General features: G+C 42.8%; 1 protein-coding gene across 1 annotated transcript in view; it reads right to left on the bottom strand.

The window, feature by feature from the left end:
• Positions 1-9,705, bottom strand: part of Hpse (heparanase) — a 42,117-nt gene extending 32,412 nt beyond the window's left edge. The window contains exons 1-3 of the mRNA XM_090343299.1: positions 9,257-9,705; positions 2,808-2,953; positions 181-306 (exon numbers count right to left, since the gene is read on the bottom strand). Coding sequence (XP_090199425.1) covers positions 181-306; positions 2,808-2,953; positions 9,257-9,498 — 514 coding nt within the window. The 5' untranslated portion in view covers positions 9,499-9,705. The remainder of the gene's footprint in view (positions 1-180; positions 307-2,807; positions 2,954-9,256) is intronic.
• Positions 9,706-26,663: the final 16,958 nt, after the last annotated feature.

The raw sequence follows: 26,663 nt of genomic DNA, 5'->3' as shown, positions 1-26,663 counted from the left end.
TGTGTGTGCTGGTTATTGTATCTAGCGCCTTGCACATAGTAACTGCATGCTCTACCACTGAGCTGCACTCCAGCCTTTCCCCGCCCCCCCATGAATGCATAGAACTTTTCACAACTGCCTCAGGATCCTTTAGATAAGCTCCAAGTCCAGCTAATGCTTTTTGTGATTGCAAGGCCTTACTTGAGTAGGTGCTGTTCTTGAACTCTTTCTGGTACTGTTCTCTGAGCAGACTCTGCTCCTGGAAAGGCCATTCCAACTGTAGCCTTTTCTGTACATCATAAGGGAGGGATACAGATTTGCAAATATCTGCAAATAGAAAAGAGAAGTGAAATTGTTTTTACAATGAGGAAGCTGAAATCCTGTACACATATTTACTTAACATATTTACTTAGTTACTATGTGGTCCAAGCTTCTGGTTATAAAGTACGAGGTCAGAGAAAGATCTCTTCTGTTATCTGTGCTAGGCTTGGCTAGTCACCCCAAGAATCAAAGGCAGGTGGTTTTCCTAAGAAATCTTGGCTATACACCAGATACAGGGCATCAGACATGACTATTTATTTATCTATAAATTGTATTGTAAAGGTGATGCACAGAGGGGTTACAGTTACATAAGGAAATAAGTACACTGTTTGTGGAACAATGTTACCTCCTTCCTCATTCTCTGCAGCCTTCCCTTCGCAAGACTTTATTTAGTCATTCAGAAAGAAGAAAAAACCAGTTCGGCTCTTTATGGTCACTATGTTTTCAATATATAGCTGGGGCTGCTGATGCCCTCCTGTAATCCCAGCAAGTGGGAAGGTGAGGCAGGAAGATTGTGTGTTCAAGGCCTAATTGGGCTTTTTAGCAAACAAAACAACGTCCCCAAATACCAATACATTCGTGATAGATCATATCTGCCTTGCAGTGATTCTCTCTTAATGAAATAAGCACAGGGCAAGAATTTTTTCTTCCTCCTCCTTCTCCTCCTCCTTTTCTTCTCTGTTTTTATTAATTTTCATGGTACTGGGGTTTGAACTCAGGGCCTTATCCTTGCTGGGTTGCTGTTGTATCATTTGAACCACGCCCTTAGCCCTTTATGCTTGCTATCTTTCTTTTATTTCAAAACATTTCATTAACATACATTAGTTGTACAATGGGGGATTCATTGTGACATTTCCACATAGGTAGATGACGTACGTAGATCAACCTCTCCCCCTCTATCACTTTCCCTTATCTAAAACAATTTCTTGAGACAACTTCAGTAGGTTCTACTTTCATACATGCAAACAAACTGCTTGTCTCATGCTCATCTTCATTCAAATTCCCGACTACTAGTATGATCTAATGATTTTTGGAAACAGAGTCTTGCACTTATGACATGTGGATGCAAACTGTGATCCTCCAGTTTCTGTTTCCAGCATCACTGGAATGATAGGACATCAGTGTGCAAAGCTTTCTTCTTGGTTGAGATGAAGTTTCATGAAGTTTCTGTCTGGGCTGGCCTTGAAACTTGTTCAAGGGCTTCTTCCTGCAGGTCTTTCTGAATAAATAGGCTTGAGCCACCACAGTTGACTGACTTTTCTCTATTTAAATTTAGTAGCACCCAGGGCTTAGGAACCACAAACTGTGCACCTAGAAAACCTCATCACCATCCTGTCAGGAAGTAAGTGCTTCCTTATCACAAGGCAGCAGGGCATGTAGGGCCTGGCTGCCAGGGCCAGCTATCTAGCGGATGGCATCCTTCCTGGGAAGCAGGGCACTGTGAGAGGACGCCAGTGCCTCCTCCTTCCCTGTGTTCACAAAGGATGGTGCAGAGGAGCTGGGCTAACCCCGGTTTTCCGCCCCCCCCCAAAAAAAAACCGGGATAAAGAATAAGGATGTGGAAAGAACCTTCTTCCTATTGGAACTCAGGATACATTTTGAAGCATATGACAGGTCAGAAAGTGCCAAGTGGTAATGAACTAGTCCCTCTTGCCTGTTTCTAGATTTCCTAAGGAATGCTCTACTAATTCTAGCCCAACATCTGAGTAACTGTTGTACTTTCTAATTGAAAGAAAATAAAATACATCAGAGGGAATAATAAGAATATTATACAATCATCATTATAGCTCAAAGATATAGTGTGCTTAATCATTGTTTGGATATTGATTTAACTCTTTAATGTCTGTTAGCACTCCTGAAAGTCTTAGGACAAATTCTCATGCCACTCAAAACAGGTTTCTCAGATGAAGCCTGGGGGGCGAGGGGGGGGGGGTTGAGGGGCATGGTAGAGGAATTTGAACTTGGGGCCTTAGAATTTGAACTCAGGCCCTTGAAGTTGAGCCGACTTGAGCCATCCCTCCAGCCTTCCATAGATTTCCAACATCAGAATCGTCTGACCAGCTTGCTAAAGTCAGTGGTAGGCATAATAGTAAAGACATTAAATCAGGTCTGGAATTCAATTTTTAGAAGCAAAGTGGATCTCTACAGCCTCCCTTAGATCATTCTTCCACAATAAATTTATTTCAATCCATTGTTGGCAGAATATTTGCTTGATGTTTCCAAATACTACTGCCAGGTAGAAATATTCCCTTCAGTTTATATCTTTCTATCCACATGTTCTCTCCTGGCAGCTCTGTCCTCCAGCACCAACCCCTGTTGCATGTTCTGCCAAACATGCTTTTCTGTGAAGTCTCACAGTCATAAAACATCTTTTTATTTGGCCATCTCTACAAGTCAGCTTGGAGATTGAGGGGGGTATCATTTATCTCTTATTAATTATGTGTATGAACTATAACATTTAAGATAGACACAATTAACTGAAACATATACTCTTTAAAAAGTTTTACCCTGGTTGACTTGAGATTCCCAGTAACTTCTCTCTTCAAAGGTTGGTTCTTTCTTAGGATCAAAAATGAGAAAATCTGTTTTGGTGCCACCAAATCTTAAGTATGCAGGAGACAAACCTCTGGCCAAAGTACGAAGTTTTGGAGAACTGTTCAGAAGACAAGACAGAATGTGCAGCAACGATTATTATTATTATTATTGATTTTTAGTTTTCTGAAACAGGGTCTCATCTTATAGCTCAGATTGATTTTGAACTTGCAATCCTTTTCAAAGGATTAGAGGCATGCACCTTCTCTCTTAAAAAACAGTTTTTCTAAACTTCTAGCTGTTATCTTGCTTAGGAGGGAAGGGAGAGATGGACTAATTCAGGATATACTAATATGTAAAAAAAAAAAAAAGTACCATGCAGTTGTAAAAAAAAAAAAAAAAAGTGGTTTGTGCAGGGCACAGTGGCTCATGCCTATAATCCTAGCTACGCAGGAGGCTGGGATCTGAGGATCAAGCTTCCATGCCAGACTGGGCACAAAAGGATCTGAGACTCTTATCTCCAATTAACCTCTAGAAAGCAGGAAGTGGAGCTTGGCTCAAGGGTAAGGCAGTAGCCTTGAGCAGAAGAGCACAGGGACAGCACCTATGCGGAGTTCAAACCCCATGACAACCCCACACACACACACAAACTAGTTTAGTAATTAATTATATTTGGAGGAGGACTCAAGGGTTAGACTTAGGAAATACCTTAGAAGACTGGATGTGACACATTGAAGATAAGGATGGAAGAGGAAGAGACAAAAGAGATCTGTGCTTTAGAATATGAGATGCAAATAGTATACCAAAAACTATGTCTCCATCCAGCCCTTGGCCCGGTGTGTATGGAACACAGAAGATTCAGCTAGGCTAGGAAATCCTGAGTATAAAATGAGTGACTAGTGATCCACAGATCCTAAGACCCTGCCCCAAGGCAGCCATAAGGAACTTCCCTAGAGAGTCCCTCAGGTACTCTGCTCCTTGGAATCTCAATTATGTTTGATCATAGAGGAAAGTGGTTTAGATTTGTGTAGCTAGTTTCTGTAAGCAAGAGTTTGGTGTTGCTCAGGAAAGGGAATGACACCTGGAAAAGTTGCCATAGCATTGAAAGTTGGCCTGGGTCAGGTACCTGAGGACCACATCCTAGTCCTAGACACACAGGCTATCACCTATGGCGCCTCTATCATATCTGGTGGCTCCATCACTTCCAAATACCCTGATTTGTTTCCTATAAAGCATTCGCCCCTCTCTGAAATCAGCTTCCTTGATTTATCTATCCTGGCTGTCACCCCTGATGTCGATTCCCGAAGACCCAAATCTTGTATGATTTGTAGGACTTTAGACAAATGCTTGGCATATGCAGCTAGTTTGTACCAAATATTTGCTAAATGACCAGGGAGACTAGCTTGATAAAAGGGCAAGTGGAGGTCAGACAGGAATTGCTTTTGAACAAAATTAAGACCTCATGCTATGATTGTTGTGGCATAAAAACAATCATATATATTTCATGATTTGGGTATTAAGGAACTTTTTGTTTATCTTTTTTGTAGTGGAATATTCTTGTGGTGTGAGGCTATAATATTGATGTCCTCTGACAAAAGCCAGATTGAAAACATCTATAAAAGTTTCTATAAAAACAAAATTGATCAAAGGCATAGTATTTCAATCTGACACAGAAAAAAAGAAAAATACCCACAGCCACAAAAATAATGCATAAAAGTAGCTGCAAAAAGCCATTTCCAGTTTGTTAGAGGGAAAAAACGTAGGAATTATCTGAAGGTGTTTTCATTTTCTCTTTTTTTTTCCTTGCCAGTCCTGGGCTTGAACTCAGGGCCTGAGCATTGTCTTTCTCAAGGCTAGAGCTCTACCACTTGAGCTTCAGTACTACTTCCGGCTTTTTTTTCTATGTATGTGGTACCGAGGAATCGAACCCAGGTCTTTGTACATGCTAGGCAAGCACTCTACCACTAGGCCATACTCCCAGCCCTTCATTTTCTTGTGTGTAAAAGTTGCTTATATTTGGTGCAAAAGACAAGGATGGTATATTAATTTCAGTAAACGTGAATTTCAGTAAATATGAAGTAATATTATTTCCATCTAGGGGACAACTTGCAGATTTCAAAGAGAGAAAATATGGTTATACTGTGGGTTGGAGTTTGAATGAAATGAGACAGGGGCTTGGGGTCATTAGAACAGGAGAGACTTGAGTGATAAATCCACAAGCCTAAATTGGATACAGAAGAAGTGGAGGGAAGGTGAAGCCATGCAGAGGAGAGCCTTAGGGAGAAAGTTGTGAGAAGATCTTGCTTTTACCATGAAATAATGAGTGGATGGACTGAATGTAAGTTTTCAGATGTTGAAAGATTGATTGTGATAAAGAGAGTTGGGGAGCTGGGCATGGTGGCTCACGCTTGTAATCCTAGCTACTCAGGAGGCTGAAATCTTAGGCTGGTGGTTCAAAGCCAGCCCAGGCACTAAAAAGTCTATGAGATTCTTATCTCTAATTAACCACCAGAAAACTGGAAGTGGTGCTGAGGCTCAACTGGCAGAGTGATAGCCTTGAGTTAAAGTGCTCAGGGACAGCGCCCAGGTCCAGAGCTCAAGACCCACAACTGACAAAATAAAAAGAGTTGGGGGTCATGGAGGGGAGTGTACAGACAAATGGAGCAGGCAAGGGTTGGTGAATACAGTCAATATATTCAATGTATATATTTTAAAATAGGATCAGGTAACTTGAAGAGATGAGTAGAGTTATGGAGGTGGGAAATAATAATGGAAGTGAATATATAAGCTGATTTAATTATTTATTAATTGAAATTTTTTTGCCAGTCCTGAGGCTTGAACTCAGGGCCTGAGCACTGTTCTTAGAGCACCACTTTTCTATGTATGTGGTACCAAAGATTTGAAGCTGAGTCTCTGTGCATGCTAGGCAAGCACTCTACCACTAGGCCAAACTCCCAGCCTAATTGAAACCTTTTCTGTCATTACTTAGAGATAAAGAAAAGGAGAGAAAGAGAGAGAGAAGAGGGAAGAGAGGAGAGAATGAGGACATATTTATGTTATTAGCTGGCAAAGATGGAGTAAAGCATGAGGTACTTCATAGGAACGGTGCCCCGGATCTTTGTGTTTTCCTATTTCTGTGATGTAAAGAGTCCCAGCATAGATCTTTTTTCATGATCAGAGAGGGATGTCACCAATCAGATTTAAGAAGAAATTCACACACAACTCATGATGGTTCCAAGCTAGCTCCATTACAACACAGTACAGATGACCAAATAATATGGAGATGAAGAACTGGAAAGACTGTTGGCACAGGTAGACTTGAAGATATCTAGGACAATGGCAATGGTGGCATTTAAAGGCAGAGAAGAAATTGGGAGATCAGATCAATAAACAGAAGAGGGGTAAAATGTTCAGTGCAATGAGCAATGACTAGAAGCTTGATATGGAGATGGGGAATTTCATACTGAAGACATGACCACCATCTCAAATAGGCATAGCTAGGCCACACTGGGTGTTTTATGCATGAAATTGGCAAGCAACTCAGTGAAGTAGGTTATCATTATTATCCTCCTTTTATAGACATGGGACCTGAAGAAAAAGAAGATCATGTGTCCAAGGTAACATATCTGGAGTGATTTGGAAGGCAACAGTCTATTTTCAAATATCTAGATGATGTGCTGGGAAGTGGAGAGGAATGGAGCATGGAAGAAAGTGTAGCCTGTCCTCAAAAGCTCCATAAAGGGGGCCAGGAGTTTGGCCTAGTGGTAGAATGCTAAAACAAGGAGGTGGAGGATTATTCTGTGAGAGGGCAGAGCAGGACTACCAAGCCAAAGGCGCCAGCACCCCTCAGTGGTCAGACCTGTGAGTGTTTGCAATTCTCTGTCTCTCTTTGGCCATGGTTATTTCTGCCAGAAATAGGCATGTGGAAGAACTGCGACTCTTTCCACCATCAATTACCAAATTGTGCGTTTAGAACAAAGGGCAACAAAGGGCATAGCTCAAGTGGTAATGTGCTTGCCTGAAGGCTTGAGTTCAAAATCTAGTAGCAACAACAAACAAAATACATGCTTTTCCAAATGAATAATGCAAAGTGGAGGTGTGGCTCAGGTGGCAGAGTGCCAAATCAAAAAAGAGTGTTGACAGTTGTATGTCTGACACACACATAACCAAAAAAAAATCGCATTTGCCAAGTATGAAAAGCAACTGAAGATCTCATGGAGGTTTGAATTTTTCACTTTGAAGTTTTCACTTTCTTTCTTTCTTTCCTTTTTTTTTTTTGGTGCCAGTTTTGGGGCTTGAACCTAGGCTTGGGCACTGTCCAGGCCACTGTTTTTGCTCAAGGCTAGAACTCTACCATGACTCTACTTTAGGTTTTTGGTATTGTTAATCAGAGATAAGAGTTTCATGAACTTTCCTGCCCAAGATGGCTTCCTACCTTGATTCTCAGATCTCAGCCTCCGGAGGAACTAGGATTACAGGTGTGAGCTACCAGTACCCAGCTGTTTTCCACTCTTAAAATGAGGATGATCTCATGATAATTGCTTCACAGTGTAGTGACAAGGCCTGAAGGAATCACCACCCGGAAGGAGCTTGGGACAGGGCTGGCAATGACATGGCTTCAAGGCCTAGCTGTTGTCATCATCCTGACCTCCACACTCAGAAGCTCAACCCTTGCTATCCTTGCCCACACATCTCCAACTTTTGAGGAACTGAGATGAACCTCCAGTCTCACCCTTCTCTAAGGTTTTAATTAACATCATTGTCCAAGATGGCTGGGCGAGGCTGAGCGGGGTGCTACCCACTCTGGGGACAGGGAATCTCAAGCCCTAAGGAGGGAATAAAGTCTGATCTCAGAAAAGGGCAGTTCTGCCTCTCTCCCAGAAGAGCCCAGGGGGAAACAAAACAGTATGTAAAAGAATGAACTGCTTTGTAAATCAGAGAACAAACACAGCAACCACAGAACAAAACCAAAAAACCCAATCTCATCAAACTCAGTTCTATTTATTGCTTTGCTAACAGGTAATTGATTGAAAGCCCCAGGGAAAGCTGCAAGGTATGTAGGAAGAGCAAAGAGATGGTTTTTGCCTACTGGAAGAGTCATGTGTTTAGGGTGGAGTGATAGTTAATTGAGGTAAGCACCACTGCTCAGACTGGGGTCTGGACCCAGAAAGTCACAGGGCAGGGTTTGGCTTTGAGGTCTTTCTGGGGAGCAATCTCCACTAGTCTTTCGGGGCAAGGGTGTGGTAAGCCTCTGCTGACTGCTGCAAAGGACTTGAGGCCTCCCAGTTCATCCTTGTGGTTTTACTGATGTACTTCCCTATCTCCCTGCCCCATCCAGGGGTGCTCAGATCTGGATGTCTGTGGTTCAACAAATCACCAGCCTTCCCATCCCCCAACCAGCTGCAGCCTGAGGTCAGCTTCTTATCCCTAAGAGGAAAGGCAAAAGCAGGACACCTCACTACCTGGAAATTCTTTACAGCCAGGGGCTGGAGACAACAGCAATGTAAGTTACAGTTGAAAGAAACAGAAAACTGGCAAGCACTATTTCCCCAGAAAGAAAAAATAGCTCAAACATTCTAAGTCAGACACTTACCTAAATACTTGTTATCCCATCATGTCCTTATAACGAGGCAGGAAGAAACCTATATTCCATCAAGGCTTGAAGTGGCCGCACAGCCTGTAAATATCAACTCACCCAGTTTACCACCGTTGGGAAACAAGGCAGGGTGGTCTGACTGCTACCTGTGACATTGGAAGGGAACCTGATGGTGTCCCGTTCTTTGCCATTGGAAAAATGGATCAGTACAGATAAGGTCAGCAGTAGGGCATGGGGGATACACATCTGTAATACCAGCACTCAGCACTGGGGTCCTGAAGCAGGAAGGTATCCAGTTCAAAGCCAGCCTGGCTCATGTAATGAGACCCTTGTCTTAAAACAAATATGTAGTTCTCTTTGGAAGTTTTAGTGTCCTAGATGACCTGAGATTGTTACTGAAGCCCCTTGTCAGCCTCCAGGTCTAACACACACACACACACACACACACACACACACACACACACACACACACACACACACACACACACACATTTAAAGAAGCAAGAGAAATAACACGCAAAATCTTCCGATCACGATTTTAGGCAGTCTACCCGCGTCCTCCGGCGGCGGCTGGGCTTCCCCGGGTCCTCTACTCCCAAGGAAGTGCTGGGCGGGTGGGCAGGTTTCCCTTCCAAAGCTCCCTTCCCTCAACACCTGCGCTCAGCTGGAGCTCAGCCCCGAGTGAGGGGGCTGGGCGCCCTGGAGGCGGCGGCGTCTCCCCAGACCCCGGCGTAAAGTTGTCTGGGAGCAAAGAGGGAGGAGTGGCGGGCGCGGCGGGCGCTGGGAGCGGAGGACGGGCGAGGGACGGGGCCCGGGACCCACGCTTACCCCAGGAAGGTGAGGAACCGCGGGTCGGTGGCCAGGTTGGCGTCGATGGTGAAGGACAGGAACGCGGGACTCACCCGGTACAGCGGCCGCTCGGTGGAGAACTCCAGCTCCGCCACGTCCTCGGCCTGCGCGGGGCCCGCCGGGGCGCCCGAGGAGGCGCAGAGGGGACCCGGGAGACGCATGGCGCCCAGGGCGCCCAGGAGCAGCAGTAGCCGCGGCCCCGGCGGGGCGGGCGCACGCATCCCGGCTCACCTGGCTGCTCCGCCCGCCGGCCACCGCGGGTGCACCCGGCGCGCTCGCCCTCCGGTCCTCCGGTCCTCCCGTCCTCCGGTCCTCCCGCCCCGTCCTCCTCCGCTGGCGTCTGCTCACCCTCCCCGCTGCACCCTCCATCCCTCCCCTCCGACCTCCCCACTCCACCCCCCCCACCTCGGTCACTCCCATTTCCTCGCAGCCTCCCCCCTCCCTGGCGGTCAGGTCCACTTGTGAAACCGTCCACACCCATCTGAAGGGCGCGGAGGTGGCCGGGATCCGGCTCCCCGGAGGTCTGGGGCGTGGACGCCCCGGAGCCGCGCTCAGCCCGGGACCCGGCTTCCGCGCGCGCGCTCGGCGGCCGCTGTGCCACCCCGGGCCCCGTCTGGGTGGCGCCAGATGCCTCCCCGGACCCTCCCGTACGGTGCGGTGCTCTGGGCTTCTGGGCTCCCTGTAACTCAGCTAGCTGGCCTCAAAAGCTGCTCCCTGGAGCCTCTCAAGTCCTGTCCCCCAACCCCAGCCCTCTGCCCGGGAAACTGGTTGTCATGTCAGGGAGCTTTAAACTGCAGCTAGAAAGAGACCAGTCTTCAAAAGTTCTTTGGGGGGGGGGGCGTTAGGGAGGGAGGAGAGATGAGGAGGAGGGTGGAGAAGGAGGGGATGCTGCTACCCTGGAGTCTGTAATGTGAGAATGTGAGGATCATTGTTAGAAACCAACCTGGACAGACAGGTTGCATCAATCTGTTTGTAAGCAACTTAATATTACATGCATAATTTTGCAACTTGCATCTGACTTTTATCTTGCAATAAAGGTATACATATCTCTGTCACACACACACACACACACACACACACACACACACACACATGCACACACCACAAATCATTTGCACATACAAAGGTACCCAGAAAGAATAATCCTAAAGCAGCAGGGCAGTGGAGGAAAAATAGGAGACAAAGTGCTTTTTATTTTATTCTTTTACTTTTCGGGACATGGATCATACAGCTGTTCCATATCCTGTCTCTTACCCTTAGGGGGCAAAAATCCAAGCAATGTCTTTGTAATATTTGGGTGATTTTACAATTGAATCGTGGTAAATTTTCTAAGTTCTAGTATTTGTAAATATTGTGAAATGCTGACTAGTATGGTCAATATTCAATGACTCACATGTTAACTTGGAAACCTAAATGAGGAAGCAAAGAAAAATAACTTGCTCACATGTTGAGCAATAGCTCTCAGCTGAAATCAGAATGTTCTGGCTCCTGACTTGAAGCTTGACCTACTGTGCTGAACAAAACTACTTTATAGGCCTTCAGCTGGAAGGAGTGAACAAGTGAATAGGAATTTGACTGGAAATTGTTATTTCAAGGACATGTTTAGATAATCCTGAGATTTGTACTAAGGGCTTCATGCTAGTTAGGTGGCACTGTCCTGCTGAGCATGCTTCAGTACTTTCTTTTGCATTGGTTGTTTTTGTGATAGGGCCTTGCTTGCTGTCTGGACAAGCCCATTCTTTGATCATGACCCACCTGTTTACTTTTCCCATGACAGTTGTGCACCACTGGAGGAGAAGAGGTCTCCTGTGTATGGCCAAGTAGCTGTGATTACAAGCATGAGCCACTGGTGCCCAAATTCAGAGTCACTTTATGATAAGATATTGTACAGTTTTACAGCAAGTTACTGCTTACCATGTATTGTATCAAGTTACGTCCTTTCCCTTGCATCATACTGCTTGGTAAGCCATGAGTCTTGGCTCTTGGGCCCATTTGTCAGCTTCAGAGTGCTTCACTTTCTCTAACTGTAAAGTGGAGGTAATGATAAACATTTCATATTTTTAAATTAACTGACAGAGAACATGTGCCACTCTTGGCTCCACATACAATGCAAGGTATATCATTAATAGATAATTTTAAAAGTTATTACCCTATTTCATCATCATAACTAGATACATTAGACACAGTTTTTTAATTCCAAATTCAGAGTTTTTCTACTGTACCACTCCAGTTGGGTGACTTGCAAATTGGTGATGAAAATGACAAATATTAAAGAACTCAAATTAATTAGGACTGTCCATGTAAATCATTTATTACTGACAACATGGTACCTTGCCACATGGAGCTTTGATTAATTCAGTGGCATTAGGCTTTTAAAGATTCATGCAAAGGGTGCTTGTGTGTGCATGTGTGTGCGTGTATGTGTGCACATACTTAGTACTAGGGCTGATTTATAACCTCAATCCTCAGATCTCAGACTTAGGTGGATTCTCCTGCTGGTGTCAGGCAGTCTGCACATTTTTGGTGGCTTACCTAATGTCTGTATGCACCTGGGAAAACATGGTAGGGGTCAATCCTTCATATTCCCGTAGAAAGAACAAACCAAGCCTGGGAATGTGGCTTAGTGGTAGATTCTTGCCTAGCATGCATGAAGCCCTGGGTTTGATTCCTCAGTACCACATACACAGAAAAGGCTGGAAGTGGTGCTGTAGCTCAAGTGGTAGAGCACTAGCCTTGAGAAAAAGCTCAGGCCCTGTGTTCAAGCCCCAGAACTGGTGGCAAGGGAGGAGGTGGGGGAGGTTGAGCCAAAAGGGCAAGTCCTTCATCTACCACTTGAACCATAGCCCTATCTTTTTTTTTGTATTAATTTTTCTGATAAAAATTTGCATTGTACCTAAGGCTTACCTCCAAGTATTTTCCTTCTATCTCTGTCTCCCCCAGTCTAGGATTAGAGGCATGAATTTTCATGACCAAGCTAAAAGGGTTTTGTTGTTGTTGTTTTGTTGTTGTTTTTTTTACCAGTCCTGGGCTTGAGCTCAGGGCCTGAGCACTGTCCTTGGACTTTCTCAAGGCTAGAGCTCTACCACTTGAGCCTCAGCACCACTTCTGACTTTTTTCTATGTATGTGGTACCAAGGAATCGAACCCGGGTCTTCGTGCATGCTAGGCAAGCACTCTACCACTAGGCCAAACTTCCGGCCTTTTTTTTTTTCTTTTTGCCAGTCCTGGGGACTGAACTCAGGGCCTGAGCACTGTCTTTGGGCTTTCCTCAAGGCTAGAGGCTGTACCACTTGAACCACAGCACCTCTTCCAGCTTTTCTATATATGTGGTACTGAGAAATCGAACCCGGGTCTTCATGTATGCTAGGCAAGCACTTTACCACTAGGCCAAACTCCTGGCCCTGCAACTTTTTTTTTTGTCGGTCGTGGGGTTTGAACTCTAGGCTTCGGCACTGTCCCTGAGCTCTTCAGCTCAAGGCTACCATCCTATCCCTAAAAGGTTTTTTAAAAAAATATTTTTAATGGGTGGGGGGGTGGGGGGAGGGTAATGGGTACCAAGACATGTGAAAGGGTATCAATGTATGTGAATTAATGCACCTTCTATCTGGCAAATATCATGTAACCCTTTTATTAATTACAATAAAAAATAAAAAAATATTTTAAAGTTGCTTAGAAACTTTTTCTTTAAAATGTGTTTAATATTTAATAATGAAAATACTTTTACATTTTTTCTGAAATACAACTGAGCACTGGTGGCTCATACCTGTAATCCTAGCTACTCAAGAGGCTGCAATATAAGGATCACAGTTCAAAGCCAGCCAAGGCAGAGAAATGCAAGAGACTCATCTCCAATTAGATACTGAATGCTGGAAGCAAGTGTTGTATAATTTTCCATACTCCTGTAGAAAAATGGTGATCTATCCACCCTCCACGTGAATATTAGACAGGCTCGTGCCTGTTTAATTAAGAGCATAACTAAAATGGCACCTGTGACCATGGCTGCCAGTCCATAAAGAATTATGCAGCTGTCATCTGATTCTCCAAGACTTGCTTTTCAGAAATTTCTCCCCTGATGCCCAATCTGGGAATTTGCTTCTATAGATTAGGTCTCTCAAGCTGTCTTGCAGAGTCATGGGTAGGCATTAACTGTCTATCCTTTTGCCCTTTATTTTAAAACACACACACACATCTTTGATATTATATCAGTAGAATCACCTTAAATTTGTATTGTTGATCACTAAACATTATAAACATGTAGAAGAGCTGAAAGACCAAATTCTATAGCGGACACCCATATATAGCCACCACTTCTATTTTATATGATTTTTCAGTTTGTTCATGAAGGTCTTGCCTCTCGCCTCTTGGCCCATTCTTCCTATGTATCTAAAGATGGAATACGAAAGATTGACTGCCACCCTGTTTTCCCAAGTGTATGCAGGTAGCAGGCAAGCCACCAAAGGTAGGTGCAGACTGCCTTACATAGGCAGGGCAATCTGACCTGTGCCTGGCTGTAAACATTCCATTGTGGTCCCAGCGCATAAGGGACTGAAGCTGAAGTGTGAGGCCAGGAAAGGGTTAAGAGGTTGGAAGACAGAATTGGACCCTATGAAAGTCAAACTGTCTTGGCAAGACAAATGGAGAGCTGTATGAACATTTTAAAAGCTTGAGACCAGGGCCAGGAGTTTGGCCTAGTGGTAGAGTGCTTACCTAGCATGCATGAAAACCCAGGTTTGATTCCTCGGTACCACAGATGTAGAGAAAAGCTGGAAGTGGTGCTGAGGCTCAAATGGTAGAGCTCTAGCCTTGAGAAAGTCCAAGGACAGTGATCAGTCCCCGAGCTCAAGCCCAGGACTGGCAAAAACAGAATAAATAAATTAAAATAAATTAAAAAATGAAAAGCTTGAGACCTTGGATAAGGGAATGCTGATCTTATTTTCTGCCCACACAAGCAGTCCCCCCCACTTTCCTATATGCATGTGACCCCTGTTTTCTTGCTCAGACCCTATAAAATCTTGATTCCAGCCCAGCTTGCACAACCTCCATACCAATGGGAAGATCTGTGTCCCTCTTGGGCAATAAACAGTCCTAGCCTGATAAGATGGAGTCTGGCCTGCTTCCTTTCTCTTCCATTTTCCTAACAGTCCATCCACTCCAATATCTTTCTATCCTTCATCCATCCATCTAATTGTTTTTATGCCAGTCCTGGGGCTGGAACTCAGGGCCTGGGCACTGTCCCTTAGCTTTTTCACTCAAGGTTAACACTCTGCCCCTACAGCCATAACTATATTTCCGGCTTTTTGTTAGTTATTTGGAAATAGAGGTCTCACGACTTTCCTGCCCAGGCTGGCTTCAGTTGATCTACAGATCTCAGCCTCTGAGAAGCTAGGATTATAAGCAGGGGTCACCAGCTCCTCTCTCCATCTTATTTTTAAAGATACAACTCTCATGTCTTAGAGTTACCCTTCTAAAATGTGAGCATCCACTTTTTTTTCTCGTTGTTTCAGTTACTCACAAGATGTGCCACCATTACTATTTTCTTTGGTCCATGTTTTGTTCAAAATGGCACAAAGAAACTCCATATTCATTAAACAATCTCTCTCCATTGCCATCCACTTCTGCCTGCATGGATTTGCCTATTCTGGGTATTTTATACAAAAGGATCCTCAACTATGTAGCATTTGGAGTCAGGCTTCCTTAACTTGGCACAAGATTTTTAAGGTTTGTCTGTATTGCAGTATAAATGCTCACTTTATTCCTCTTTATGGCTTCCTAATAGTCCTTTATATGGATATATTCCTTGTATTTGTCCATTAATCAGTTGATGAGTTTTTGTGTTGTTTTTTTTTCTTGGTGGTTAGGTACAAAGTTCATGTGAACCTTCATAGACTTGTTTTTGTATGGAAACATGTATTCTATTCTTCTGAGTTTAGATCTAGGAGAGGAGCTGGGGAGTTAAGTGAAAATTCTGTTTAACACTTTGAGGATTTTTCTCCAAACTGTTTCACAGAGTGTCTGCACCGTGTATTTGATTTTTATCTGTAGTATATGAGGGTTCCACTTTCTCCACATCTAAACCAACACATGTCATTGTGTGACTACTCCAATATGGCCACTGGAAAAGAGCAAGTTCCTTCTGTCTTCTTAGGCTCTGTGAGTCTGCATATACAGACAAAGCTTTGTGGAAGCTTTTCTTCAAGAGGAAGGCAGAAAAGCACTCTTAGAGAAAGCTGTCCGGGAAGGGGGGGCCTTTTATCCCATTGGTGAGGTAAGCTTGGAGCTCATAGTTATCCAATAACCATGGTATGTGGCATTTTCTTCAGAAATGTATTCCTATATAACAAAGATCAGCAACCATTTCATCCGTAGAGACATTGGTACACAACCCAGGTCATTATGGTACATGGTTGATCTGGACCCCTTGACAAGAGAAGGAAAGGCATGCTTCATACATGTGTACACATGTGTGGGCATGCACAAGTACGCACCTGCACATGCACGCGCGTGCACGCGCGCGCGCATGCGCACACACACACACACACACACACACACACACACACACACACCCTTGAATTCAGAGTCTCACACTTTTCCTTAAACTTTTTGCTCCAGGCTGATGCTCTACTACTTGAGCCACACTTCTTGCTGGTTGAGATTACAGTCTTATGGACTTTCCTACCCTGATTGGCTTCTCTGATCTCAGCCTCCTGAATAGCTGGACTTTGAGCATGAGTCACAACACCCAGCAAAGGGATGTACTTTTAGTGGGTGACAGGTTATGGATTAAGGCCTGATAATTAATTCACTTATTACAATCATGGTCTTTGACTGAGCTTAGACTAAGAAGTAAACTAATAAAGCATAGATCAACAGGAGACAGTCATATACTTAATATTTTCTTTTGTATGAGGGAGCCCTTCAGAAGAGACATAAAGACCCAAAGAAGTGATTAATTGCCCAAGTGTATCTATCTATTTACACAACCAATGATAAATTTATGAGAATGGATTAAGATGAAGGGAGCTGAGCTGGGACTGCCTCCCCCCCCACAGCCTGTTGTGATAGAAGGCTCATTTTTCTTAGCACAAGTACAATACCTTCTTGTGATTTGTGATCTGCTTCAGCTTTTTCTATGTATGTGGTACTGAGGAATCAAACCCGGGTCTTCGTGCATGCTAGGCAAGCACTCTACCACTAGGCCAAACTCCTGGCCCAAGGTGGGGCCAGATCTTTATTGCCTGTGCCTTAGGCTGAAAATATTGTATATGCAAAAACAGTATATTTGAGAGTGTCATGTTTTGAATCCCTTTATCTCCTAGTATTGGTAAATGACAATTCATTATGGTTTCAATTTGGATTTCTCTCATGCTGAACATTTCTGTGGACCTACCATTTTCTTTAAAGAAATATCTATTTAAATCCTTTGACCACTAGTTTAATTTTTTGAAACATATCTATATAAACTATGGACATTAGTATTCTTTATTCTTTAGGAATTCAATTTTTAATTGGAGTTTGTAATTTGTTTTGTTTGTAGGTAATTTTTTTTTTTTTTGGTTGGTCATCAGGCTTGAACTCTGGCCTGAGCGCTGTGCCTGAGCTCTTCAGCTCAAGGCTACCTCCCTACTCCTGGGCCTGGGCATTGTCCCTGAGCTCTTCAGTCCAAAGCTACCATCCTAGCCCTTGATCCACAGCAACATGTCTGGTTTTCTGATGGTTGAGATAAGAGTGTCATAGAATTTAGTGTCTGGGCTGGCTTTGAACCTTGATCCTCAGATCTCAGTCTCTTGAGTAGCTAGGATTAGAGGAGTGAGCCACTGCATCCAGCTTGTAGGTAAATTTTACACACAGCAAAACACACAAATCTTAAATATAACAATACAGAAATCTAAACCTTTTACCTTTCCAGCAAGTTCCTTCAAGTCTTCTCTTAGTAAAGTCCTGACTCTTACCCGTGAGGCAACCATTCCTAAATTTATCATCAAGAATTACTTGAGCTACAATGGTTTCCCTCACTTGTAATAATTAGTTCAAACCTTAGACTCTCCTAGCAGAGGATTACAATAGTTCAAAACCTAGATACATAAGACCATATAGGATGAGGCTAAATGAAAGGACCTCCAGGATATGGAAATAAGAGCTGTATAATGTGTGATAGTTGTTCTTAATGTACTATGTTATTTCTCATCTCTTTTCTTATTCCTTGGTTATCTCATATTGTTACAGTATCTTACCTTGTTATCTGGTATATTGTATATATGTATATATGTTTATTTGAAATAGGAAAGGGAAGGGGGCAAAACAAGATGAGGGGAGGGGGTGGGGGAAGGAAATGGGGACAAAAATATGAGAGGGAGTATAAATGTGTGTGAAGTAATGCACCTTTTATCTGGCGAATATAACTGTAACCCCTCTATTAATTACAATGAAATATTTATATGAAAAAAAGAATTACTTTAGTTAAGGCTGGGAATTTGGCCTAGTGATAGAGTGCTTGCCTAGCATGCACAAAGACCTGGGTTTGATTCCTCAGTACCACATACATAGGAAAAAGCCAGAAATTAATGCACCTTCTATCTGGCAAATATAATGTAACCCTTCAATTAATTATAATAAAAAATATATGGGGAAAAAAAAGAAAAAGCCAGAAATGGTACTGTGGCAGAGTGCTAGTCTTGAGTAAAAAGCCTAAGGACAGTGTCAGGCCCTGAGTTCAAGCCCCAGAACTGGCAAAAGAAATGAATTATTTTAGCTGGCTCTGGAACTTAAAGAAAAAAATATGTAAGGCATATTATACGTATAAACGTATATATGTAACATATATAATACATGCTCTTCAATCTAAGACTACCTTTACTGGGCATAACAGTTTTGAAATTCAGATAGACCATGTACATATTGAGGTTTTTTTCTTCCAAAGTAGTTTCTATTGTATGAACATATACTAGCTTGCAGATCCATCTTCCTGTTACTATTTGAAGCTGTTAGGAAGGAAGTTGCTAAGAACAAGCTTATCTTGGTTTTATTATAGGCTTATGTTTTTATGGGCAAATAAAATGTCGGGGAGGAATGGCTCACGAAGTTGATATGAAACTGCCAACTCATTTCTTTTTTTTTTTGCCAGTCCTGGGCTTGAGCTCAGGGCCTGAGCACTGTCCTTGGACTTTCTCAAGGCTAGAGCTCTACCACTTGAGTCTCAGCACCACTTCTGGCTTTTTTTCTATATATGTGGTTCCTAGGAATTGAACCTAGGTCTTCGTGCATGCTAGGCAAGCACTCTACCACTAGGCCAAACCTCCAGTCCTGCCAACACATTTTTTTCAGTGGTTGTAGTTGTATGTGTGTATGTGTGTGTGTGAACACGTGCACCAGAACTAGTGCTTCAACCTAGGGCCTGAGCACTGTCATAGCTTTTCCACTCAAGTTAGTGCTCTACCAATGAGCCACACCTCCACTTCTGGTTTGTTTGTTTGTTTTTCTGGTTAATTGGAGAGAAAAGTCTCCAAAAAAGACTTTCCTGCTTGTGTTGGCTTTGAACTGTGACTCTCCTGAGTAGCTAGGTTTACGGTCCTGAGGACAGAAACCTTGCACTTGTACCGCTTTTACTGATGTCAGTTAAAAACATTTTAGTGGACCTGATGAATGTAAGTGTAACCCCTCTATTCATTACCCCGACAATAAAAAAAAATGAAAAATTTAGTGGTTCTAATAGATGTCAAGTCTAAGAACAGTCCCATCCCTTTGAAGAATGTACTTTATTTTTCATTTCTCTGATGGCTTAATGAAGGATTTTTATATGTTTATTTGGCCTCCAAAATATGTTCCCTTACAAAACGACTCCAAAGTTTGCTTATTGGATGGTACTTTAACATGCCCAGCCAAGCACCGGTGGTTCACACTTGTAATCCTAGCTACTCAGCAAGCTGAGATCTGAGGAGCACGGTTCAAAGCCTGCCCAAGCATAAAAGTCCGTAAGACTTATCTCCAGCTAATCACCAGAAAACAAGAAATGGGGTTGTGGCTCAAAGTGGTAAAGTGCTAGCCTTGAGCTCCAGAGCACAAGCACAGTGCCCAGGCCCAGAATTCAAGCCCCAGGACTGAAAAAAAAAAAAATCCCATGCCCTTAAAGATGACAAAACATTAAAAAAAGAATGTAGCCTGGCTCATGTTTCTAATCCTATCTACTCAGGAGGCTGAGATCTGAGGATTGATTTGATATTAGGCTGGACAGACAAAATCTGAGAGACTCTTATCTCCAACTAACTAGCACAAAATCAGAAGGTGACAGGTGAGGTGTGGCCCAAGTGGTAAGTATGAGCTTTGAGTGAAAAAATAGGAGAGGCCCTGAGTTCAAGTACCAGCGCACACACATAAATGTAGAATTGTGTAAATACAGTTATATAAACATCAGAAGAGCAAAGGAATATAAATGTGTTCCTTGCATTTTGGACCCGTCTAGTGGGTCAGAGTTGTGCAAGTTGCTTTGAGAATTAGGTCGTGATGGATGCCCACTTAGAAATATGGACATTGGGGACCAGAGCCACAGGATGGCTTTCCTGGGCTCAGGGAAATTTTGTCTTTGTGGGGGGAAAAAAGTTCCAGAGACTATATCCTACCACTGAATTGATATACAGATGAATATAATCTAAGATGTATTGGATATTACATGCTCGTTGTATTACAGTTTTTCTTCTGATTGTAAAAGAAATTAAAATTAAAACCTATTTATTGGTACCTAAACGTATCATAGTTCCCAATATTTTTCACTCTACCCAAAGGATAAGTCAGCTGTAGAAGTGACCTAGCCCTCAAGGTTCATCATGAAGAAGCATTGCAATTAAAGAAGGGAACTTGACCTGGGTCGGGCTTGTGATGAAAGTTTTTGTAAAGGTCTGAAGACAGAGACTAATGTCCTGGCTGGAAACTTGCACATCTGTGAAATGGCCCTGAAGAGTGGGGCAGGCATGGGCTCTCTACCTCAGAAAATACTAAATACAGAATGGTTCAAAGAATCATGCCTGGGGGCCAAAAGTATGGCCTAGTTGACAGAATGCTTACCTTGCATGCATGAAGCCCTGGGTTCAATTCCTAGGAAGTACATTGTGGCTCAAGTGGTAGAATGCTAGCCTTGAGAAAGCCCAAGGACAGTGCTCAGGCCCTGTGTTCAAGCCCCAAGACTAGAAAAACAAAATAAAACAAACCCCACAAAAATCAAGAGTCATGCCTATATTGAAATAACTCGAGGAAACGGAAATGAGAGGGTTTTTTTTTCTTTGTTGTTTTTGTTTTCCGGTCTTGTTTGTCCACTTATCTGTCTTTGGGAGGAGAAGAGGGATACAGAAATGGAGGGACAAAGGGGGAACAGATGCAGCAATGGCACTCACTAGACACTGTTGAAAATGAACTTGTCAGTAGGGACGGGAAGGAAAAACCAAGAGAGCGAGGGAAGGGGGTGACTGTACTCTTGACTTATGTAACTTAAAAAATCACACGTGTATGTGAATGTTTTTAAGCTAAAGGAACTGTATATATTTGATAACGCAAGCATTGTAAAGAATTTGGCCCACGGAATACTATTTTAGCTTTGTAGCTCCCAATTATGTGTGTAGTTGAGCAATTGATTTAGCGTATGATTTTACATTCAAGTGTTTTAAGATGCATGTATTAGATTCTTTTTTTCCTATGCTAGTACCCTAAGTTTGAACTTAGGGCCTCATACCCTCACCTGGCTTTCTTGCTCAAGGCTGGCAGTCTATCATTTGAGCTACATCTTGACATCTTGCTGGTTAATTGGAGATGAATTCTCACAGATGAGTTTGTCCAGGTCTCATCTCAGCCTCCTGAGTCGCCAGGGTTACAGGCACGAGCACCAGAGAGCTCTTCAAATAACTAACTTCCTACTATACTCTACTTACAACTATATTCAAATGACTATACAAAGTAATAGATTTTTAGAGAAGTTGAATGCTGCTCCTTATTATTAATAGTAGTATTTTCTGATACTAGACTTGAGCTTAAGGCCTCAAGCTTGCTCTGCTACCTTGCTCTGTTTGCTTGCTCACAGCTGACACGCTATCACCTTAGCCACACTTGTAGCCCAGCTTGTGCTGATAAATGGGAGATAGTCTTGAAGACTTTATCTGCTTTGGCTAGCCTTGAATAGTTAATTTTAGATCACAGTCTCATAGGTGGGAGCTACTACCTTGTTTGGATGCTAGGTTTTAAAAGCAAGAAGGCACAAAAGCCACTTGTGAAGATTTAGAAAAGCCTTTCTGCTGACCATCTGTATGGGACAGAGAAAGGCATTTGCCTCAAAGGAACAGAGAGCACAGATAGGTGAAACAGAAGCAGGATCCAAGTAAGAGGAAGAACCTGTTCCTCTTGCCTCTTACTTACCACATTTTTTTTGTCTTGGCTTTTTATTGTAAGTTCAAGCACAGCTTAAGCTATGAATATGTGTGTGAATTCATATGGGACAGGTGCCCTAGATTCTGATACTGCAATGTCAGAGGCCTGCACCAGCAATTTGCTGTTATCACATTCTCTAAACACACTTTAAACCTTATCGCCAGCCTGCACACTCAGATATGAATCTCACCTCTGCCCAGGTATTTTGCCTTTGCCTTATTCATCTGGCTATGTGTTCTACTCAGGTTCTTCTGTGGACTGCTTCTAGAAGCAACCTAGTGATTTTCCATTGTTAGGTTTCTATTTACGGTTATTTACCAGAATGAGAATTCTTTAAGAGGTACCCTGGCAGCTCTAGTTAAGGTACACATCTTTCGAAGTGTTCCATTTGCATGTTGAATATCATTTAACCTCCAAGAGATATCTAGAATTCAATTTTTATCTCATTAATTTACTTTCCAGTTGCTTTGCTAACTAGTCTCATAGTAGTCATATCATGTTGTTTGGAAACACTAAAACCACTGAACCATTGTGAGATATTTCAACATCATATGTAAAGAGTATAAGTTTATTGTTGTTTTTGATGATGGTCCTGGGGCTTGAACTCAGAGCCTGGACACTGCTAAGTTTTTAGACTCAAGCTTTTAGGCTAGAGTTTTATCACTTGAGCCACAGCTCCACTTCTGATTTTGTTTTATTTATTTATTTAATTTATTGGAGTTAATTGGAGATAAGTTTCTCACAGGCTTTCCTGCCCAGGTTAGTTTTGAATTGCAATTCTCAGATTTTAGCTCCCTGAATAGAAGAGTATCATTTCTTAAATGTGAAGTTAATGCTATTTTCTGTATTCCATGAAAATGTCTACTGACACCTCACATCTCCAAGAACTATTTCTTGACCCCTCCAGATTCAGTTCTGTACAGTCAGTTTGTACTATGTGAAGGGTATTGTTTCTTAGCCACCATCAATTAATTAAGAAAGGAAATGTAATTAAGTTTTGTTTTTTATTTTTATTTTTTGGCAGTCATGGGGTTTGAACTCAGGGGAGCTTTTGTGCTCAAGGCTAATGCCTTACCACTTTGAACCACAGCTCCACTTCCAGTTTGGGGGTGGTTAATTGGAGATAAGAGTCTCATGGACTTTTCTGCCTAGGCTGGCTTCGAACTGTGATTCTCAGATCTCAGCCTCCTGAGTAGCTAGGATTACAGGTGTGATCCACTAGTGTCTGGCTTTCTAATTTAAGTTTGATCTCTGTTTCTGGGAAATGGGACTTACCCAGAAGAAGATTGATTGCTGGTAGGGTAATGCCAGGTCCTCTTATGGAGATGGTGAGGCTGGTGGGCTGGTACACTACAACAAGCTGGGGTGCCACTCTCTGGAACTGGGAAGGTAGAGTAGCCACACCAAGCACCATAAGGGCAGAAAAGGGCTTAGAGGCCTGGCAGAAAGACATAGCAGCTGGTTTCTGGCAGTTCCTGCTTCTTGCTTTGTCTCTCTGTGACATGAACCTATTTCTGACCTTGGAATCTGATGTCTCCAAAGATTACAAAGAAACCTCTCATTCTACCACAAAGCCTGTCTGTCTCTTACTTATAACCCAATGAACTTTGACTAAGTAAAAGCCATTTACAAGATATCACTCATAGAATCATGTTTGTTTGTTTGTTTTTTAAGAATCTTTAGTGTTTTTTAAAGTAACCTTTTTAAGAGAACCTGGACAGAGGCAGAATTCATATCTGAGAGTCCAGGCTGGTGATAAGGTTTAAAGTGTGCTTAGATAATGTGATAACATTGCAGTGTGCCGTATGAATTCACAAACATATTCATAGCTCAAGCTATGCTTGAACTTACAATAGCACGCCAAGACCAAAAAAAAAAAAAAAAAGTGACAAGTAAGAGGCAAGAGGAACAGGTTTTTCCTCTTACTTGGATCCTGCTTCTGTTTCACCTGTCTGTGAATGGATTAAAGCAGTCAGTGAATCTTGCTTGCAGTACCTTGTTTCTAAATAAATTTTTCAGTGTATTTTCTTAACACAGGGAAACTAAGAAAGAAGCCCATAGGAGAAGATCACTGTACATTCAGACAAGGGAAATGGTCACCACCTCACAGGTTTTTAAGCAGAGGGAACTTTGGGGGCCTGAGCTCTGTCCCTGAGCTCTTCAGCTCAAAGCTAGTGCTCTACCACTTTGAGCCACAGCACCACTTCTGGTTTTCTGGTGGTTAATTGGAGATGAGAGTCTCATGGACTTTCTTGTCGGGACTGGATTTGAACCATGATCCTCAAATCTCAGCCTTCTGAGTAGCTAGGATTACAGATGTGAACCCTCTGTGCCTGGCTCAGAGGGAACATTTTTATGAAATCAGTAGGCAGTTACAAAATTGCTGAGGGGCCTTGAAGAGAAGGCTGAAAAGCTGAGCCTCTAATGGTTCTCAAGACCGTAGCTGATTTGTCCCCAGAGAAGGATTCCTTGGGGGTAACGGACATGAAGACACATGTTCGTAACCTCAACCCAACACCACGAACACCATGAAAACTCCAGTGGATCTAGGGGACATCACAGGAGAAGTGGCTCCTCTTGACTTTCCCAACAACTATCACCACCACAACACTTACAGATACCATGGACCAGGTAAAGAGGTTTGTATAACTCAGTTACAAAATCCCAGGACTGACGGCATGGCACAAGTGGCAAAGTGCCTGCCTAGAAAGTGCTAGTCTTTGAGATCAAACCCCAGTACTGCCTATGATGATGATGATAATGATCATGATGAAAGTGAAGATATGGTTCAACTGGTAGAGCACAAGCCTTGAGCAAAAAGAAGCCAAGTAAGCTAGGCGTTGATGACTCACGCTTGTAATCCTAGCTACTCAGAAGGCTGAGATCTGAAGATCATGGTTTAAAGCCAGCCCAGGCAGGAAAGTCTGTGTGACTCTTATTTCCAATAATTTACTCAAAGCCAGAAATAGTGCTGTGGGTCAAGTGGTAAAGCATATTGAGCATAGAGAGGTTCAGTGACAACTCCCAGGCCCTGAGTGCAAGCTCCAGGACTGTCCAAAAAGAAAGAGCCAAAGTAAGAGCAAAAGGCCCTGAATCAAGCCCCCATACAGCACATACACAAACACAAAATATTCCTATGGAGTCGATGCTATCAGCATCCCTATTTTATGGGCAAGGAAACAGATGAGGAGAGGTTAAGCACAAGGTCACAAGGGTGGAAAATTGCATAAGACACATGCATCCCTCTCCTTAGTATAAAGATGCTGCGTGTGTATAACCCAACTGCAAGGAATTCTGGGAAGCTGAATGTATGTGTTTTGTGGTAGCTGTGTGGTTGGCTGCTCATCATCATCCACCCTTGGGAAATAGCTACAGGGTGCAGGCTCACCAGGACAAGGATGTCACAGTGCCTCAGAGGACACCCAAAGCATCCAATTTGTTTGTCTTCGTTCACTCTAACAGTAGCTCACCACAAAACCCTATCAAAGCGATACAGATGACATATAGATTAGTACTGATACACATTTCTCTTTGAATGAAGTTAAAATTGGTTTATTTTCCTTGTTTATTTTATAAATAAAATGCTACAAACTTGGCATAGAGTCATGCAACTATAATTATATCACTAGAAGGCTGAGGCTGGAGATTCAAGAGTTCAAGACCAGCGGGGCACCGTTGCTCAGGCCTGTAATATTAGCCACTTAGGAAACTGAGCACTGAGGATCAAAGTTGAAAGCCAACCAGGGCAAGAAAGTCCAGGAGGCTCTTATCGCCCATTAAAACAGTCAAAAAAAAAAAAAGTGGAACTGTGGCTCAAGTGGTAAAATGCTAGGCTTGAGATAAAAAGCTCAGAGACAGTGCCAGTCTTTGAGTTCAAGCCCTGAGTCTGGCATAAAAAATAAAAAAATAGCGGCTGAGAGTTTGGCCTAGTGGTAGAGTGTTTGCCTAGCATGCACGAAGACCTGGGTTCGATTCCTTGATATCACATACATAGACAAAAGCTGGAAATGGTGCTGTGGCTCCAGTGGTAGAGCTCTGTCCTTGAGAAAAGCCCAAGGACAGTGCTCAGGCCCAGAGTTCAAGGTCCAGGACTGGCAAAAATAAATAAATAAATAAAAAAAATACTTCATGAGACATGGCTCAGGTGGTAGAAAGCCTGCACAAATCCCTGAGTTCAATCTCTAGTACTCCTCACCCCTTAAAAGAAGTGTTAAAGGTGAGCCTTGGCTACAAAGGGACAGGAGGAAAACAAAATAACAATAACAATAAATAGAAATAAACTGTTCTTGAATAATAATTACAAATTCAATGGGCATTAACAGTTTTTCTTTGTGGCTCGGGTTCAGACTCAATAGTCACTTTTGGTAACAAGATTTCCTGATGTTTTGAATTACTCTCATTTATTCATTACATTCTCTATTGGAAAATATCTGTGTATTGATTTTCTATAGCCGACATACTTGTGTGGCTTAACCCAGGAACTCTTCACACATCTAGAGGCTAGAATCTAAGATGGTGGTATCAGGAGAGCTAGTTCCTTCTGAAGCCTCTGCCTGTGTCCTCATGGGATCTTTCCTCCTCTCTCCTTAAGAAACACCTGTCATACTGTATCAGGGATCACACTAATGACTTCATTTTACATTAATTATGCTTTTAAAGACTCTCCTCTCCAAGTACAGAGTGGGCTTAAGGCTTCCACATATAATTTTTTTTCCGAAGTAGGGCACCTAACTCTAAACCGTTTTTGTTTCATTTTTAACTCTTACTTTTGTTTTTAATTACTCTTACACATTTTTTTATGCCAGTCCTGGAGTTTGAGCTCAGGGCCTGGGCATTGTCCTTGAGCACTTTTGTTCAAGGCTAGTGCTCTGCCACTTGAGCCACAGCACCACTTCTGGCTTTTTTTCTGTGTAGGTGGTATGGAGGAATCAAATCCAGGCCTTCATGCATGCTAGGCAAGCATTCTACCACTAGGCCACATT

The sequence above is a fragment of the Megascapheus bottae genome, chromosome 13 (assembly GCF_031878675.1).
Source record: "Megascapheus bottae isolate mThoBot1 chromosome 13, mThoBot2.hap1, whole genome shotgun sequence".
NCBI classification, from domain to species: Eukaryota; Metazoa; Chordata; class Mammalia; order Rodentia; family Geomyidae; genus Megascapheus; species Megascapheus bottae.
Note: the sequence above shows the minus strand (reverse complement) of the source record. Positions and strands in the feature narration are given on the sequence as shown.